Source organism: Antechinus flavipes, chromosome 3 (assembly GCF_016432865.1).
Source record: "Antechinus flavipes isolate AdamAnt ecotype Samford, QLD, Australia chromosome 3, AdamAnt_v2, whole genome shotgun sequence".
Lineage (NCBI taxonomy): Eukaryota > Metazoa > Chordata > Mammalia > Dasyuromorphia > Dasyuridae > Antechinus > Antechinus flavipes.
In genome coordinates, this window is record NC_067400.1 from 590270860 (window position 1) to 590286197 (window position 15338).

The 15338-nt window shown below is 50.5% G+C and overlaps 1 protein-coding gene across 1 annotated transcript in view; it reads right to left on the reverse strand.

Moving 5' to 3' along the window:
* The window catches only part of LOC127555831 (V-type proton ATPase subunit S1-like), a 29347-nt gene extending 14462 nt beyond the window's left edge, over window positions 1–14885 (reverse strand). Inside the window, exon 1 of the mRNA XM_051988488.1 lies at window positions 10865–14885. Coding sequence (XP_051844448.1) covers window positions 13223–14650 — 1428 coding nt within the window. The 5' untranslated portion in view covers window positions 14651–14885 and the 3' untranslated portion in view covers window positions 10865–13222. The remainder of the gene's footprint in view (window positions 1–10864) is intronic.
* Between the last annotated feature and the right edge of the window lie 453 nt (window positions 14886–15338).

Sequence of the window (15338 nt, forward strand, 5' to 3'; positions counted from 1 at the left end):
GCTGGCTTCCGAGTCCGGCCTGGCTGCAGATGGCTCCAAGCTGCACCCTTCTCTCCTGCAGGTGCGAGCTAAGTCCTCACAGAGGACAAAGGAATACAGGAGGCTGGACGATCCTGCCCCTCCAGCTGACGTCCATCCCCTGCACTAAGACAGTCAGGACACAGGCCCAGCAGGGCAGGAGTCCCGGAGGCAGAGCCCCGGCGCACGGGCGGGCTGGGCGCTAAAGGGGCGCGGAGGTTTTTCCCACCCCCGAGCTCCTCTGGTTGGGTAAATCGCCGGCCCTATTCCCCGCTGCGGGGGCCCAGCCAGAGGCCGGAACAAGCCGAGGCTCAGCCTTCGTTCGGTCCGAGGAGCCCGTTGCCCGCGGCCCTCACCCCCAGTCACGGAGGCCGTCAGGAGGAAAGAAAAGCGGGAGGTACCAGCGCAGCCCCGAGGACTTCGCTTTCAGCAGAAACTGACAGCCAACCTCCATCCCCAGGCCCACCCCAGCTTCGGCCTGGGGCAGCAGGAATACGTCGGAGGCCTGGGGCCGGAGGGACCGCTCTCCTCTCCCCTGTCTCCGGCCCCGGGGAGAGCCCTTCGGCTTGTCCACCCGGGAGAAGTCAGGGTGCCTCTGCCTCAGTTTCCCGTGTTGTCCCTCACCTTCGGACCCCGCAGCCCCACAGCTGGCAGCAGGTCCCTGCAGTCTGGGGATGGGCTCAAGCCGTCCCAGCCGCTAAAACCGCCCTTTAGCCCGGAGCACAGTCAAGGTAGCCATGGTCGGCCCGCCGCCCCGGCAGGCGAAGGCCCAACAGAGTCCGGGAAGCCCGGTCTGTTCGCTGCCATCGTCTCGCCTCCGAGTCGGGACAGTACTGGCAGCCGGTACGGGAGGCGACGCGTGACTAAGGCACTCCCCAACGCCTTCTCCCGGGCCTAACAGTTCACCAGCTGGGGGCGCTACCGAACGCCTTCTCCCGGGCCTAACAGTTCACCAGCTGGGGGCGCTACCGAACGCCTTCTCCCGGGCCTAACAGTTCACCAGCTGGGGGCGCTACCGAACGCCTTCTCCCGGGCCTAACAGTTCACCAGCTGGGGGCGCTACCGAACTTTCGTTCTCCCGGGCCTAACAGTTCACCAGCTGGGGGCGCTACCGAACTCGTTCTCCCGGGCCTAACAGTTCACCAGCTGCGGGCTGAGCCTCGCTGACCACCGTCCCAAGGCAGGACAGGCACGGGACCGTTTGGACGGTCTTTGGGTCCTACCCCCAGTTCCCAGAATGCCGTAGCTAAGGAAACGGCGCGTCATACTGAGGCCCGATGCTAGAGGCCCTGGGCGGGTTATCGAGAGTAGCAAAGAGCGAACGCGGAGAGTAACGGGCAGGTTCTTCGAGCTAGCAACAGCACCCCCCTACTCCCGACAAATATGGGAGGGCCTCACGAGTTGCCTCAAGGACGGGCACTCAGGGATGCCTGGAGATCTGCCAGGAACGGTCCAGCTCGATGACGTCATGGGAAGGTGGGGCTTCCCCGCTTTTGGTCCATGACACTGTGCCGGGGATGGCGACTTTCTTCTCGGAGACCAGCATTTGGCTTTGCCCCAAGTCCCCTCTGGGACGGCCCACTCAGGTTCTCCCGGGGAGAGGTTCATTGAGGCCTGGGCGCAGAGTCTGGAAGGCACCGGAGAGCCACCGGTCCCACATGTGCCCCAGTTTCCTCCCACGTCCCACGGGATGTTCTTTGTCAAGGACTGTTGCTTCCCTTTCCCCCTCCCTCCCTTGCGCACCTCCCCCAAAGGAGAAGCGAAGAACGAGGACACAATCCAGAGCAGCTCGGACAGGGTCCAGAAAAAGTCTTTTATTCAGGCTTGGAGCAGAGGTGTGGATATAAACTACTGCGCAGACTCAGAGAATCACAAGAGGGACAATGCTGGGAGATGGGCGGGGAGCCTCCTGGGCTGTGTCCTGTCCGACCCCTCCTGAGAGGGCTTAGCTTTATGTAGACCTATTGCCAGGGCCAATATTATTTCTTTTAGAAAAAAAAAATTTTCCCCTTAGTTACAAGTAAAAACTTTTTGGTTATACATATTCATTTTTACATATTTCCTTATGAATCACGTTGGGAGAGAAAAATCAAAAAAGAGAAAAACCATGAAAGAAACAAAAAAAGTGAACAAAGTATGTTTTCTTTTGCATTCAGTCTCTATAGCTCTCACTCTGTATGCCAGTGGCTTTTTCCACCCAAAGTCTATTGGGACTGCCTTAGCTCACTGAACAGTCCAGAGTTGATCATCACACAAACCTTGCTTTTGCTGGGTACAATGTTTTCCTGGTTCTGCTTGTTTCACTCAGCATCAGTTCATGTAAATCTATGCAGGTCTTTCCTATTCATCATTTTTATAGAGCATGCAGAACACTATAGAAATAATTGCATTACTTTTATGTCATAACTTATTCAGACATTCCCCAATTGATGGACATCTCCTTTCCAGTTCTTTGCCACGACAAAAAGAGAGGGCTACATTTTTACACATGTACGTCCTTTTCCCTCTTTTATGATCTCTGGAATACAAACCCAGTAGCGGCACTGCTGGATCACAAGGTCTGCACAGTTTGATAGCATATTCTCTGCTGAATGAAGCTTTCCTGACCAGACAACACTGTGGAAAAGCCAGGTGCCCATCCACAGACCTCTCCTAACATGGACAGCTTTTACAATCTATAAACCCAGCCAATTGCTGGAGACCCGGATACACATTTACTTACTATTAATAAAGGATACACACCCAACCACAGAAACGCAACCCACACATAACACCCATACATGCCTCAGGACCATCCACCCGGACCCACTCAGAGGTGCCAAACATGCTGCTCACACACACACACACTCACTCTTTAGGGATGGCCTCGTGGCCATATGGAGGCCAGGTGGGAGAGAGGACAATCGTCCCCCTTCCCACCCAACTCTGGGGACCCACCTGGAACCACTTTACAGGATTCACCGTGGGGAAGGAAAGTAGCCCTTTTTGTACTGACTAATTCTACTGAACTCTTGTTTCAGCAGACAATTAAAAGAATCTTAAACAATTAACAAGTGATTACAAAAGTGATTAAACCCTCCCAGCTTTAATCTTGCTGCTAGTGAGGACATAAAAAAAAAAATTAACCCCTCCCCCCCTTGAGGATCATCATATAGACCCCTCAGTACACAGAAATAAAATACATGGTTAATGGAAAGTACCCATTTACCACACCCACACACACCCACACACACCCACACTCCCTCTCAAAGCATCTAACCCATGCTCCCTCTAAGCAGCCTGTATCCTGTCAGAAGGCAATCATGACAATGCTGGAAGAACAAGGGACAGCAGGGTTCTTGGGGCTTTGGGTCAAGCACTCCAAGGGCAGAGAGATTTGGACAGGTAGTAGATGAGGAAGATAACAGGAAGAGAGACAGGGTGTGGGAAGGAGAGCAGGCCTTTCCTCAAAACAGGATTTTTCTCCATTGATGGATTGCCCAGACACCCCTCTACATCCCCAGTTGTCTAGAATGGAAAAGGGAACAGTTCTTGCCCATTCTCTGAGGGTCAGCAGACACTTCTGGGATTCCTGCAGCAGGAATGGGCTACCACTGAATGTCCCAGTGACCTAAAGTTAAGCTCTATCACACTGACCTTCAGCTTCCCCAGGAGAGACCACTTCTCCAGCCCAGAATAAAATTTCCATTTGGAATCAGAAGACAGGGACCAATCAATCAAAGATTTCCTGAGCTGTTTCTCCTTGGGAAAAGTGCCTAACTATATGGGGCCTCAGTTTCCATGAGCATGCAATGAAGGGATCAGATCATAGAGCTTGCCACTAGGGTCTTGTCCTGCTCAAAATCTCCCATGTGGATGAGGAGTGGAGAAATAACTGCTCCTAGCTCGTTGGGTAAGAGAGGACTTTTCAAAGTATTTTTCTGTCCCTAGCACTGGACCCAGAGGCCTGAATAAAGCCTTTTTTGAATTGTATTACATAGAAGCAAGGTGATACAGTGAGGAGCAGACTTCCTTATATATAGAAGGAGACGACAGTGAGAGAAATCCTCCTGGCAGACAGAACTGCAGTCCTGGGCAGGAGACAAAGGGGACACCAAATAAGACCAAATCCCCTATGTGGGGACCACGGACAATATGCCCCATGTGGTCATCCAGGCCTGACACAGAATCTTGCCCTGACTCAGCTGAGCCAGGACAGCTATCCCACTCACTGTCAGGCCTTCACAAATCCAGCAGGGCTTCTGGGGGAGAAGACCAGGAAGGGTCAGACACAATAACAGCAGGGGGACCATGATGCCACAGCCAGGGAAGGCCAGGCAGGAAAAGGGGCTACTGCCCCTTCTCTCTCCCACTCCTGGGAACTAGTCTAGATGATTCTGAGGGACAAGGAAAAAAAAAATCTTTTGAGGTATCTGCGTTCACTGAGCTCCTCTGGCCCAGGAGAGAACTGAGGAGATTTCTGTCAAACAACAGTTAAGACCATAAGGGTAACTAGTATTTACACAGCAGCAGCAGCAAGGCAAAGCAATATGCATGGGGTATGTCACCTGAACCCCACAACCTCCCTGGGGGGGGGGGCAGCTAGCCTTCTGCCCAGGTGACAGATGAGCAAGCAGAGGTGCGAAAAGACTTAAGGTCACACAGCTAGTGTCTGCCTGAGGCAGGGGTTGGAGTCAGGTCTCTGAACCCAAGTCTGTCCTTCTAGCCACTGGGGAAACACAAACTAACAGGCCATCCCTTGGGGAATATTCTGGGCCTTGGGGGAAAAAGGAGAAATAGTCCCTGCAGTCGACCACACTTACAGATCTGTAAGAACCAAGAGGACCACAGAGAAGGTGCTCATATATACACTGTCAGGGCCTCACCCAGGAGCTCTAGGGTCCAGAAGCAGGTCCTTCAAGGTCCCATGAGGACCTCCCATGAGGCAGACAACACTTGTCCACCCCTTACAAGAAAGATTCATGACACACAATTAGGAAGGGCAGAACCAAAGAGTCTCAGCTGTGGAAGGGAATTAAGGACCATGTTCTAAACTCTCTCCCCACCAAGTACCCTACCTGCATGTTCTTGACCAGGATCCTGCAGCCTGGTGGGAGGCAGCAACATCCATTTGGGATGGCAGACAGGAAGGTTTCTGCTGCCACCTAAGCTAGCTTGGTCCCTGCAGCCTCGAGAACTCCCCCATCTGAAGAGCAAGCATCGCACCTAAAACTCCCCCCAAGCCTGCCTTAGCTAAGCCTCAAAGAGGCTCTGACCCATGGATTTTTTTTAGGCGTCTTGTCTTTTGTCAGGTGCTAATAAGACACATCAGGAAGCAAAGGAAGAGATGAGAAGGTGGCTGGCCTTTCAGTTCCTGGGGACACAAATCAGGGTCATGTCACTCAACAGCTCTTCCCCCCAGCCCCTTCCTTCCTGTTTAGGGGCCAGTGCCCTGGAATCCAGCCCTTTCCACTCCTGACTGTTGGACTCCAGTCAGAAAATAACACCATTTTGCAGCCTCTGTGAACCCAGCCCAGTTTGATCCGGACTAGAAGGTGAATGGCCAGATGGAGTTTCAGGAAGGGGCTGAGGAGGGGCTCTGATGAGCCATGAAGTCTTTCCAGCTGGTGCCAGTCAGATGGGTTCTGGAACTCCCCAGGTCAGGGGGCAGGCAGGCCCCTTCTCTGCTTGTTCTAGGTCACAGGGAAGGCCTGGCTGGATCTAGACAGACCCAGCTCCATGTCCCTGTAAGTCACTTGTGCTGCTGCTGGTAGTGGTGGCTATGGCCAGGCTGACCCAGCAGCTGCCCCTCCAGATGCCCTGCCAAGAGATCCACCCAGGCCATCCTAGGGGCTGCCCGGTAAGGAGTGGCTGTTTTTTCTGACTGAAGCCCAGGCATCTTGTGTCTTGGGATGTCTTTGAGCCACTGCTGGTCTGGAGAGGGGAGGGTGGGGAGGGCCCCCCAAGAGGGGCTGGCTCCCTCTCCTCAGCAGCTTGGCAGAGTAGGGCTGTTCAGCCCCAGCTCCTCCAAGGGGCTCTGTTCCACATGGGGAGGGCTGGCTCCCCACTTCTGGGTCAGCTAAGAGATCAAGGTGGCAGCTGCAGACCAGCCCACAGCAGGCTCCAGCGAGGAGCCTTGGGCACTCTCCATTTGGGAGGCAGCCCTGTCTGCTTTGCTGACAAAGAGCTGGCCATAGGCAGGGAAACAGTCAAGGCTCAGCATGTGCAGGAAGGGAAGCTGAGTCTGGGGGCTCTTCTCAAACCTGGGCTACAGATGTAGCCTTTCCCAAGGTTCTCCGGGTTCCCCAGGCGTGGGGAACATCACCAACCGTCAGTCTGTGCATGTTGGCCTTGCCAGGACTGGACAGGGAATGGAGTTCCTGGAAAGAAAGAACAATATTAAGTCAGAAAGATTGCACACGAGGTCACCATAAGATTTCCCAGGTGCTGAGGACCTTGGGGTTCCTTTTGTTTTCCTCCCACCACAGAGGATACTCCCCAATGTTTATACAGTTTGTCAGACCTGAGACTTTTCTCATTCGTCAGAGCAACTTCTCCCAAGCAAAATGCAGCCCACTACCCATCTGTAGGTGTGACCATGAAATAATGAAGAATGGCAGGAGCAAGAGGGAGGGCCTGGCTTGGAGACCTGCCCTTTCTGTCCCTCTGGCCCTGGCCCTGTCAGATCCCTGGGCCTCACAATGCCCATTTGGGAAGTGCCCTCCCTCCCTCCCAGGGATATAGGGAGGGATCAAATGCTGCATGGAAGGGCGAGCCCCAGAGAGATGATCATTCTTTTTCCAAACCCCTTGGCAGACCCTCTACACTGCATGACCTGCCAAGTCCTCAGGAAGCCTTGGAGCCCGATTCTCTTTCACAGCTTTCTTTTTAATCACCTTTCTGATAATAACAGAGAGAAAGAAAGAGAGAGATTCCTTCTGCAAGACTTGTAAGGAGTGTGATAAACTAGGAAAGCCTCTAGTCATTCAGTCCAGGGAGTGCCCATGCAGATGAGAGTTTCATCTCAATTGCAGCCTGGTTAGGATGCAAAGCAAGTATAGGCAGGGCAGAAACTTGAGGTTGCAGGACATTTCACAAGGGGAGCAGGGAAGGTGGGAAGGCAAGATTGTTATGGGGAGGATAGGGGCAAGGGATTGACAGCTGGAAATGTGATCTCCTTTGTCATCTAGATTAGTCTGTGATGTGGCACCTCTAACTCCTTTGTTTTGTAGGATACCACCACATGAAAAGTCATTTTGCTTATATACAGGCACTGTGGAGCAGCCAGTTAGTGCTGTGGGTAGAAAGTTGGGCCTCAAGTCAGGAAAATCGTGGTCCAATCCAGCCTCAGATACTCTTGCTGTGTGACCCTGGACCAATCACTTAACCCTGTTTGCCTCAGCTTCCTTATCTGCAAAATGACCTGGAGAAGGAACTGGCAAATCACTCCAGTATCTTAAGAAAAGCCAAAAGAGGTCAAGAAGAGATGTACATGACTCTAAAAAGAGTAACAATATAAAACACAGTGTATTCAGGATTAATTCTTCTGAAAACTCAGGTAATGGAGAAAGAATTAATTTAGCCACAAGCCTTCTGGTTAAAGGTGACATTTCTAAAATAAAAATGAGTAACAACAAGAAAGAGTGTATTCAGGTTTGATTCTTCTGGAAATTCAGAAAGCTGTGCATGATTACATTTAATAGAGTTGCTGGTAAAGTTCGCCTTTCTAAAATACATAAGGGGAAAAAAAAGACATAAGGAGTCAAATTTCCAAGAATAAGGCTCATGCTTCCATTAAGAATAAATTAATGTATAAAAATAGGTAGTTTTTAGAAGAAAAAAATAACATCCTTATAAATATGGGGAAAAAATCCTTCAAATCAGTAATAGAGAAATGGGAATGAGAAGCATTCTGAAATACCATTTTCTATCAAAGACATTGATCAGGATTTCAAACAAAGTAAAATGGAGAAATCCTAGAGGATGTCAGAAAAATATTGGTGGATTTGTGAATTCAGTCAACCATTGTGGAAAATCTGAAAATCTGGCCAAAAAACTCTGAAAATGAGCAAAAGCATTTGACCTAGAATTGTTCCTCTGATGTCCCCAACCCAGAACTGAAAAAAAGAATCAAAAGATACTTTATAAAACAATACTGATAGAAGCTCTTTAAACTTCTGAACAATGAGGGGATGCTCATCTATTGGGAAATAACTGAATAATTTATCCTATATGATTGTGATAGAATAGTATTGTGCTGAAAGAAATGTTGAAGGGGATCCTTACAAAAAAAAATCTGGGAAGATTTAATAGAGAGATGTAAGGAGAACCAGGACAACAATTCATACAGTAACAATTTAGATAATGAACTTTTAAAAACTTAGCATTTCTAAGGAATACAATGAGTAATCACAATTTTGAAAAACTCATGAAAAACTCTGATTGGAAAAGTATGGAAATTAAGAGAGAAGAAGGAAGCATATTTTCTTCGGGGTTTTTCGGACAAGGAAAAAGGAGGGTTTTTTTGAATATCAAACCATACTGATATATATATATTTTTTGGTTTTTGTTTTCTCAAAAGACTGGGGAGAAGATGAAAAAAACTGAGACCAAATTGCAGAAGTGACACTAGTCTGTGGTCCTCCAAAGATTATGTGAAAGATTCCAAACTCAGTGTCCTATCATATTTGTGTTCCAATCCAAGGTCATGGATTTACACAGTTAAGGAAAAGGGGAAAATCAAATAAATAAATAAATAAATGAAAGGGAGAAAAGGAAAAGGGCAAAAACATCAAAACTTGATCTTGAACTATATGAAAATATGGACTGATTACATGTCAGCTTACTAAAAAGTGGAAGGGGGTGTCAAAATATTTTGGAGATATCCCATTTCTCAGAGCTAAGTGCCAGCAAACAAGCTGTGTCCTACCCTTGGCATAATTACAATCCTTCAAGTTCTGGATGATATTATCCTTTGGCAAAGTGTATTGTTTGGACTAGCATCAGGTGTTCACTGAGGGTTTTGGCTCTTTTATTTTACAGGACTGTCAATAATATAATCACAGTCCATGCTCCTGGTCACTGATAGGTACTGTACTCCTGGCTAGTCACAGAACTCTGGTTCTGTGTCATAAGGAGTGGCTATGACTCCCCAAAACTTGTGATATGAGTGCCCACAGCACCCAAGAATACTTGTGTTGTCTTAAGAAATATTAACCAAAATATCAGATTGCTTGCTGTCTTGGGGAGGAGGGAAGAGAGAAATATTTGGACCACAAAATTTTCCAAAAATAAATGTTGAAAACTATTTTACATGTATTTGGAAAAATAAAATAGTATTTTTAAAAAATGCTCACCGAGAACTGTCTCAAGACCTAAGAAAGATTAAGTTATGGGCTAATGCCCTATGTAAATAAGTGGCCCTAGCTTTAGCTAGGTTAAGTACACCTTCTAGGAGGGAGGGGAAGGAGGGCGGTTTCTGCCAGTAAATGTCATTTTCCTCATTCTGAAATTAACTCGTTTGTCCCGACTCTCTTGTCTCTGGCCTGCTCTGGCTGATTCGGGTCTGGGTGACGGGGGAAAGGAACTCTTTTATAACCTCATGGTTATAACTCCTCATGGAGTCCCCCATGGCAATTCTGGACAGTTTCCAGAGCAAAAGCGATAGGTCATTGTCCAGAGAGTGGGCTGTTTGAGACCCAAGCGCGCTGGTTTGGGAGTCTGGCCTGGCTGCAGATGGCTCCGAGCCGCATCCCTTCTCTCCCGAAGGTGCTAGCTAAGTTCGAATAGAGAACAAAGGAATACAGGAGGCTGGATGATCCTGCCCCTCCAGCTAACGCCAATCCCCTGCACTAGGTCAGTCATGGCCCAGGCCCTGCAGGGCTGAAGGACGGCCAGGATCAGGCTGGGCACGGATGTCTCTCCCTCCCCCGCGCCCACCTGCTTCGGTAAATCAACGGCCTCATTGTCTTCCCCGTGGCGGGGGCCGCAGCCTGAGGCCGGAGCAAGCCGGGGCTCTGCATTGGTTCGATGTCCCGCAGCCCGGGGCCCAGTCTCGAGGGCTCCCAGACGCGGGGACTGTCGCGAGGAAAGAAAAGCGGGGGTAGCCAGACAGCTCCAGGGGCGTCAGTTTCAGTAGAAACTGACCGCAGCCTCCCCGCCCCTCCCAGCTCCCCATTTCTTCCCTCCTCCCGTCGTCCCCCGCCCCCACCCCCCGGCGGCATGCAGGCGGCTGCGGTCGGGGGCAGCGAGAGGCAGCCAAGGCCTCCAGAAAGGCTTCCGGAGGCCTGGGGCCAGGAGGGACTGCTCTGCACTCCGGCCTCGGGCCCAGGGAAGAGCACTCCCATCTGTCCGCCCCTGGTCAGTTCGAGGCGCGCCGAAGCTGGGGGTGCCCCTGTCATGACCGAGCCTCAGTGTCCAGCGCTGGCGCTCGCTCTGGGCTCCGCAGTCTCTGCTGGCTGGAAGACAGGCCCCGGCCCCGCCCAGACCCGGCCACCCCAAGGCCCGTCCTTCCTTACCCTGAAGTAGCGCCATCGTCCCCACCGGACGGGCACCGCCCGTAGCAGAAGCAAGGACTGCAGCTTCCAGAGAGGCCGAGCGCGACAGCAAGGACCACCTCCAGGCCCCGCCCCGCCTCGGCTGCAGGACCACAGTGAGGCCACGACGGCCTCAGAGTGGCACGTGACTCAAAGCGCTACAGCCCATCTATGCCCCTCTCGGCTTCCGGGCCCAGAGGCCTTCTGAGCCTTGTCGGCCGCCGTTCACATCTCTGGCACGGAGGAGCTCCGCACGTACCGTTCTCGGCCCCTCCCACTGCCCTGCCGATGCGCCGTCGCCTTGGACACGGCGTGCGGCTAGAAGGTCTTACCTTAGAGGTCCAGAGAGAGGTCGTGGAGAGGGCGGCTGCTTACCGAGGAGGATCCAAGGCGGGCCTTGCCGCGTTGGGCTTCCTGGAGAGTTCTTCTGCCCAGTAACAGCCCTACGTCACAACTCCTCTCCCTCCCAGACCGCTGGAGAGATGCTGAAATCGGCCATTTAGGGATGCGGGAGGATCGGCGGCTTAGAGAGAATGTCCCGCCCCATGACGTCACCAAGAGGTGGGACTTCTCGCCTCCCTCCTCCCCTCTCTAAGAGGTGACGTAGTGCCTTAACTTTCAATCAATGGAAGGAATTTTTTATATTTCCTCTCTAGTCACTAGTTGTTGGATTTAAATCCTGCGCGGTATTGGGATACTGTTTGTTGCTCTCCCCGAGATAGTTAGACTATGTTCCCTTTCCCAACCCTCAATACCTTTACAGGGGCAGCCTGTTTATGACGTGCAAATACCAAGACGAAGGAGGTAAACAATAATACTCAATGTAAAAACAATGATCAGGTATGAAACAGTTTATTCCTACACTGAAAGAATTGCTGAACATGAATCACAACACAGTCACAGAATATATTTAAAAGGAATTACAGGATTTGTCATAACTTGGTTGCACTGTTAAGAGACCAACATTTAAGTTTCAGCAGAACAGAAAGTATTTTGTGCTAAAAATCGATATACCAGTGTCTTATGTTTCAAAGAACCCCACACTTTCCAGACATTCCTAGCCCATAGTTGCCAGGGTTGCACCACACCTTTGGTCCATATTCTCTTTGTCCATATTCTCTGATGCAAAAGTTTCCTAGGTGATGAACTGCTTTGTGAAAGAAAGCCACACTCACATGCCTCTGGTGATCTTCAGACTTTGGGAATTCACAAGCACACTCAGTCCTGGACGCATGCACCAGGGAATATTCACTCATCAAAGGTTATATAAGAACAAACACCAAATATAAGGGCGGCCACATCACGACCGCATGGGGGCCAGGTGAGAAAGGGCATTTGTACCCTTTTCTCATCTGACACTGGGGGCCCAACTGGAATCACTCTGTGAGATTCACAGCCAGGAAGGAAGAAAGCCCTTTGTGTCTCCCTGACTCTCCTGAGCTCTTATGGCTCAGGAGATAAGAAGGGGAATCTAATGAAAAAGTATATATTAACACCCCCCCACTACTATTTACAGACCACTATACTAAAAGCTGGGGATGGAAAAGAATATCAATCCTCATGGGACCAAATATATAAATCAGTCCATACAAGATTAAATACACGTCCTATGGAAAGAAGCCATCATGCAAGGAGCTTATTCATGAGTCCCATATAGTCAGAAGCAGGCTCACAAATCTCTCACATGCAGGCAGACAATATCTGCTCTAGTATAACCCTTCTTGATAGTATCACAAGATCTTAGAATTGAGAAATCATCTGTTTAAATCCATACCTTGAATAATTATCTTCCTGATACTGTAACCAACAAGTGGTAATCCAGCCTTTGCTTCTTAATCTTAAGAAAAGGAAACCTATTACCTCCTAATGGGAGGCATTGATTGGGAGGAAAGGTATAAGAGCAGACAGCCAGCATAGAGGGCAAAGGGATTTCAATAGCTTTCAATACAAAATAGATTTCAATACCTCCAATCCCTGCCTTCTAAATGAGGAATTTCTCTTTATAAAACTAATAAAAAAGTACTTATTGCATCTAGATTTGGTTATGGAGATTGGAAGAGGGTATTAATTAGTACTTTCTCTATAATTCATTGCAAGGATTCATTAAAGTTATTCCCAAGACTCAGAGCCAAGCTCTCTTATACATTTTTTTTTTTTTTGGCCTCCCAGATTTCCTCTGAGGGATATTTGTTATGGGAATACTGTTAGTATTAATAGTAATTCCTTCCTTGGGAAGGAAAGGCAGATTGAAGCCAAAATGGTGCAGTGGAAAATTAGTAAATCGGAGCTGGAGGTCAGGGGTTCCCATTCTACTTTGCTCTTTCGCTTACTAAGTATATTACTAGTTACCACCTAATTCCTTTGAGTCTATTTTCTCACTTGTGAAATGAGAGTCAGATTAGATGGCCTGTAAGATCCTTCTCAGCTCTAGATCTCTAAACTATTTACAGCTGCTTCCCAAATGCGTAGGCAACAAAACAACTCTCACTCCTTGCGAGCAGAATCTCCTTCATTTTTGTTCTCACATCCCCAGCACCGAGCATAGAGGAAGCACCTCATAAATGCTTGTTAAATTAGATGGGAGAGGGGAGAAGTTAGGCAGGATAACACACGGGGGAGCCATAGATACTGAAAAGATTAGGGAACCAGGAAAATAGACGCACAATTAGATCTACAATCTTTCTATGGTATCAGTCCATAAGGGGCTCAAAGAGGGGGTCCCCTTTGTATTCATCAAAACGGTTTAGGGACTTGAGTTTAAAGATGATATGTACCCCAAAGGTAATGCAAAAAAGCATGAAGAGGGAAGAGACCAGCCCCATCCAGATAGCAGGAGAGAAGAAGGCTGCACAATCACTGGCCCCTGAAAAGCTGCCACCAGACAGGTTGAAAGCCTGGATCTGGAAATCCTGGAGTGTTACACTCCAGGGGGAGCGAATATCGTGAGGCATCAGAAGGCCCCATTTGGTGGGGTCACTGCTTACATACTGGCAGTGGTAGGAGTAGGTGCTGGGGGCAATGACCTGCACAGAACTGAAGAAGGCGGTGGAGTTGTGGGTCTTGATCTCCAGCCCCTCCATGGTGAACCAGCTCCGGTGGGACCCTGGGTAGAAGTGATTGATCATACTGAACCTCAGCCTCAGGAAGGGCCCAAAGAGATTGTTGTAGGTCATCACAAGCTGGGCCGTGGAGTCGTTCCAGCTGGAGCCAGTCAAGTTGAGCTCTGGGGCGCCAAAGGTGAGCGATGTGAGGTCTTGGGTCTGGCTGTCATAACTCACCGAGAAATGCCTGGCCCAGAACAGGATGCGAGGCTCCGTGTCGCTGTAGCTCACTGGAGGCAGGGCTGCTGGCCAGGCTGGCTGGCTTTTATACTCTTGGCCCTCCCCGAGAAGATGCTGCCCCAGTCCCCTGGACACAAGGGACAGATCTCGGGCTGCCCTGGAGGGCCGGAGGGCCGTGAGCACGGCTGTGTAAGGTTTCCCTTCTGCTTGGAGCCTGCTCAGCACCTGCCCAAGGATCTTATCTTGACTAGCCAGGGCTTCCTTGTGAGCCCCCGGGTCGCTGCTGGCCCCTGAGGGTATGTACACCAGCAGCAGGACAGGCTGGGTGGTGTTCAGCTTCAGCTCTCTTAGGGACGCCTGGTCAACATGGAGAGGCCCCGTACCCAACTTCTGGGTCAGGTAGGAGGTCAAGGTGGCCGCTGCGGACCAGCCCACGGAAGGCAGCACCAGGGAGGAGGGGGCCTTTTCCAGGATTTCCTGCAGGTTGGGGAAAGGACTTCCCGGCTTGTCGCCCAGCCCCTCACCGAAAGCAGTGAAATCCTCCAGCCTCAGCTTTTCCTGCAGGATCAGCAGGACGGTCCGCGGGCCCTTCTCCAGGATGGGGTCCAGGCAGGTGTAAAGCTCAGGACGGGTGTAGATGTGGCCTTCATACGGGTTTTCCACCGAGGCCCGCAAGCCCGGGGAGCTGGACCACAGCAGCAGCGGAACCTGCGGATCCGAGGCTTCCGACCGCGGGGCCAGGAGCAGCAAGTGCAGCAGCAGCAGCCCGCGGAGGGACTCGATCCGCCGGCGCCCGGGGCTGCCTCGCGGCTGCCGCAGCACCGCTGCCCTAGTCATTCTCTCGGCATCTGCAGCTTCTGCCCGCCGCCGCCGCCACAGCCGGTACCGCAGTCCCCGCACAGTGCGCAGCCTCCGGAGCCAACCGCAGCCGAGCTGATATTGGCACCAGCTGGTCCTGTACCAGAGGAGGGCGTGGCTGCGCGGTCCCGACAGCCCTCCCTGCCCCCAGCGCGGCCCGGGGGGGTGGGAGCTGCTGAGAGGCAGGGGAAGGATGCGCGGGTGGGCGGGCGGGAGCGCGCGCTTTTATTTGGTTTCTTTTACTATTAGGGATGTGGAACATGTTTTCATGTTAAGAGACTGTAATTCTTCAACCCTTCCCCCATCTCCCTTTTTCTATAACTAAGGAAACTGAGGCCCAAAGGCAGAGGGAACAGGGGACTGGTTCTCTGACTCCACGTTAAGATCTCTTTCCATTGCACTGGACTGCCTCTCCATGATACATTGTTTGACCAAGAGAAGGAGACGGGAAAGGACAAAAAGTCCTCGGAATAATCAGTTGGATCAGATGATGTTACATTTCCCAGTAAAAATTGGAAATAGGTTATTTCAGGTTATTTTCATAACATTTTATCCAATTATTATAACTAATTATCTATCAGAATACAACAGCGATTATATTATGTAATTAAAACCTATTATTCTCACATAGCAAACTGATATTATTGATATAGCTTTTTAAAATGTG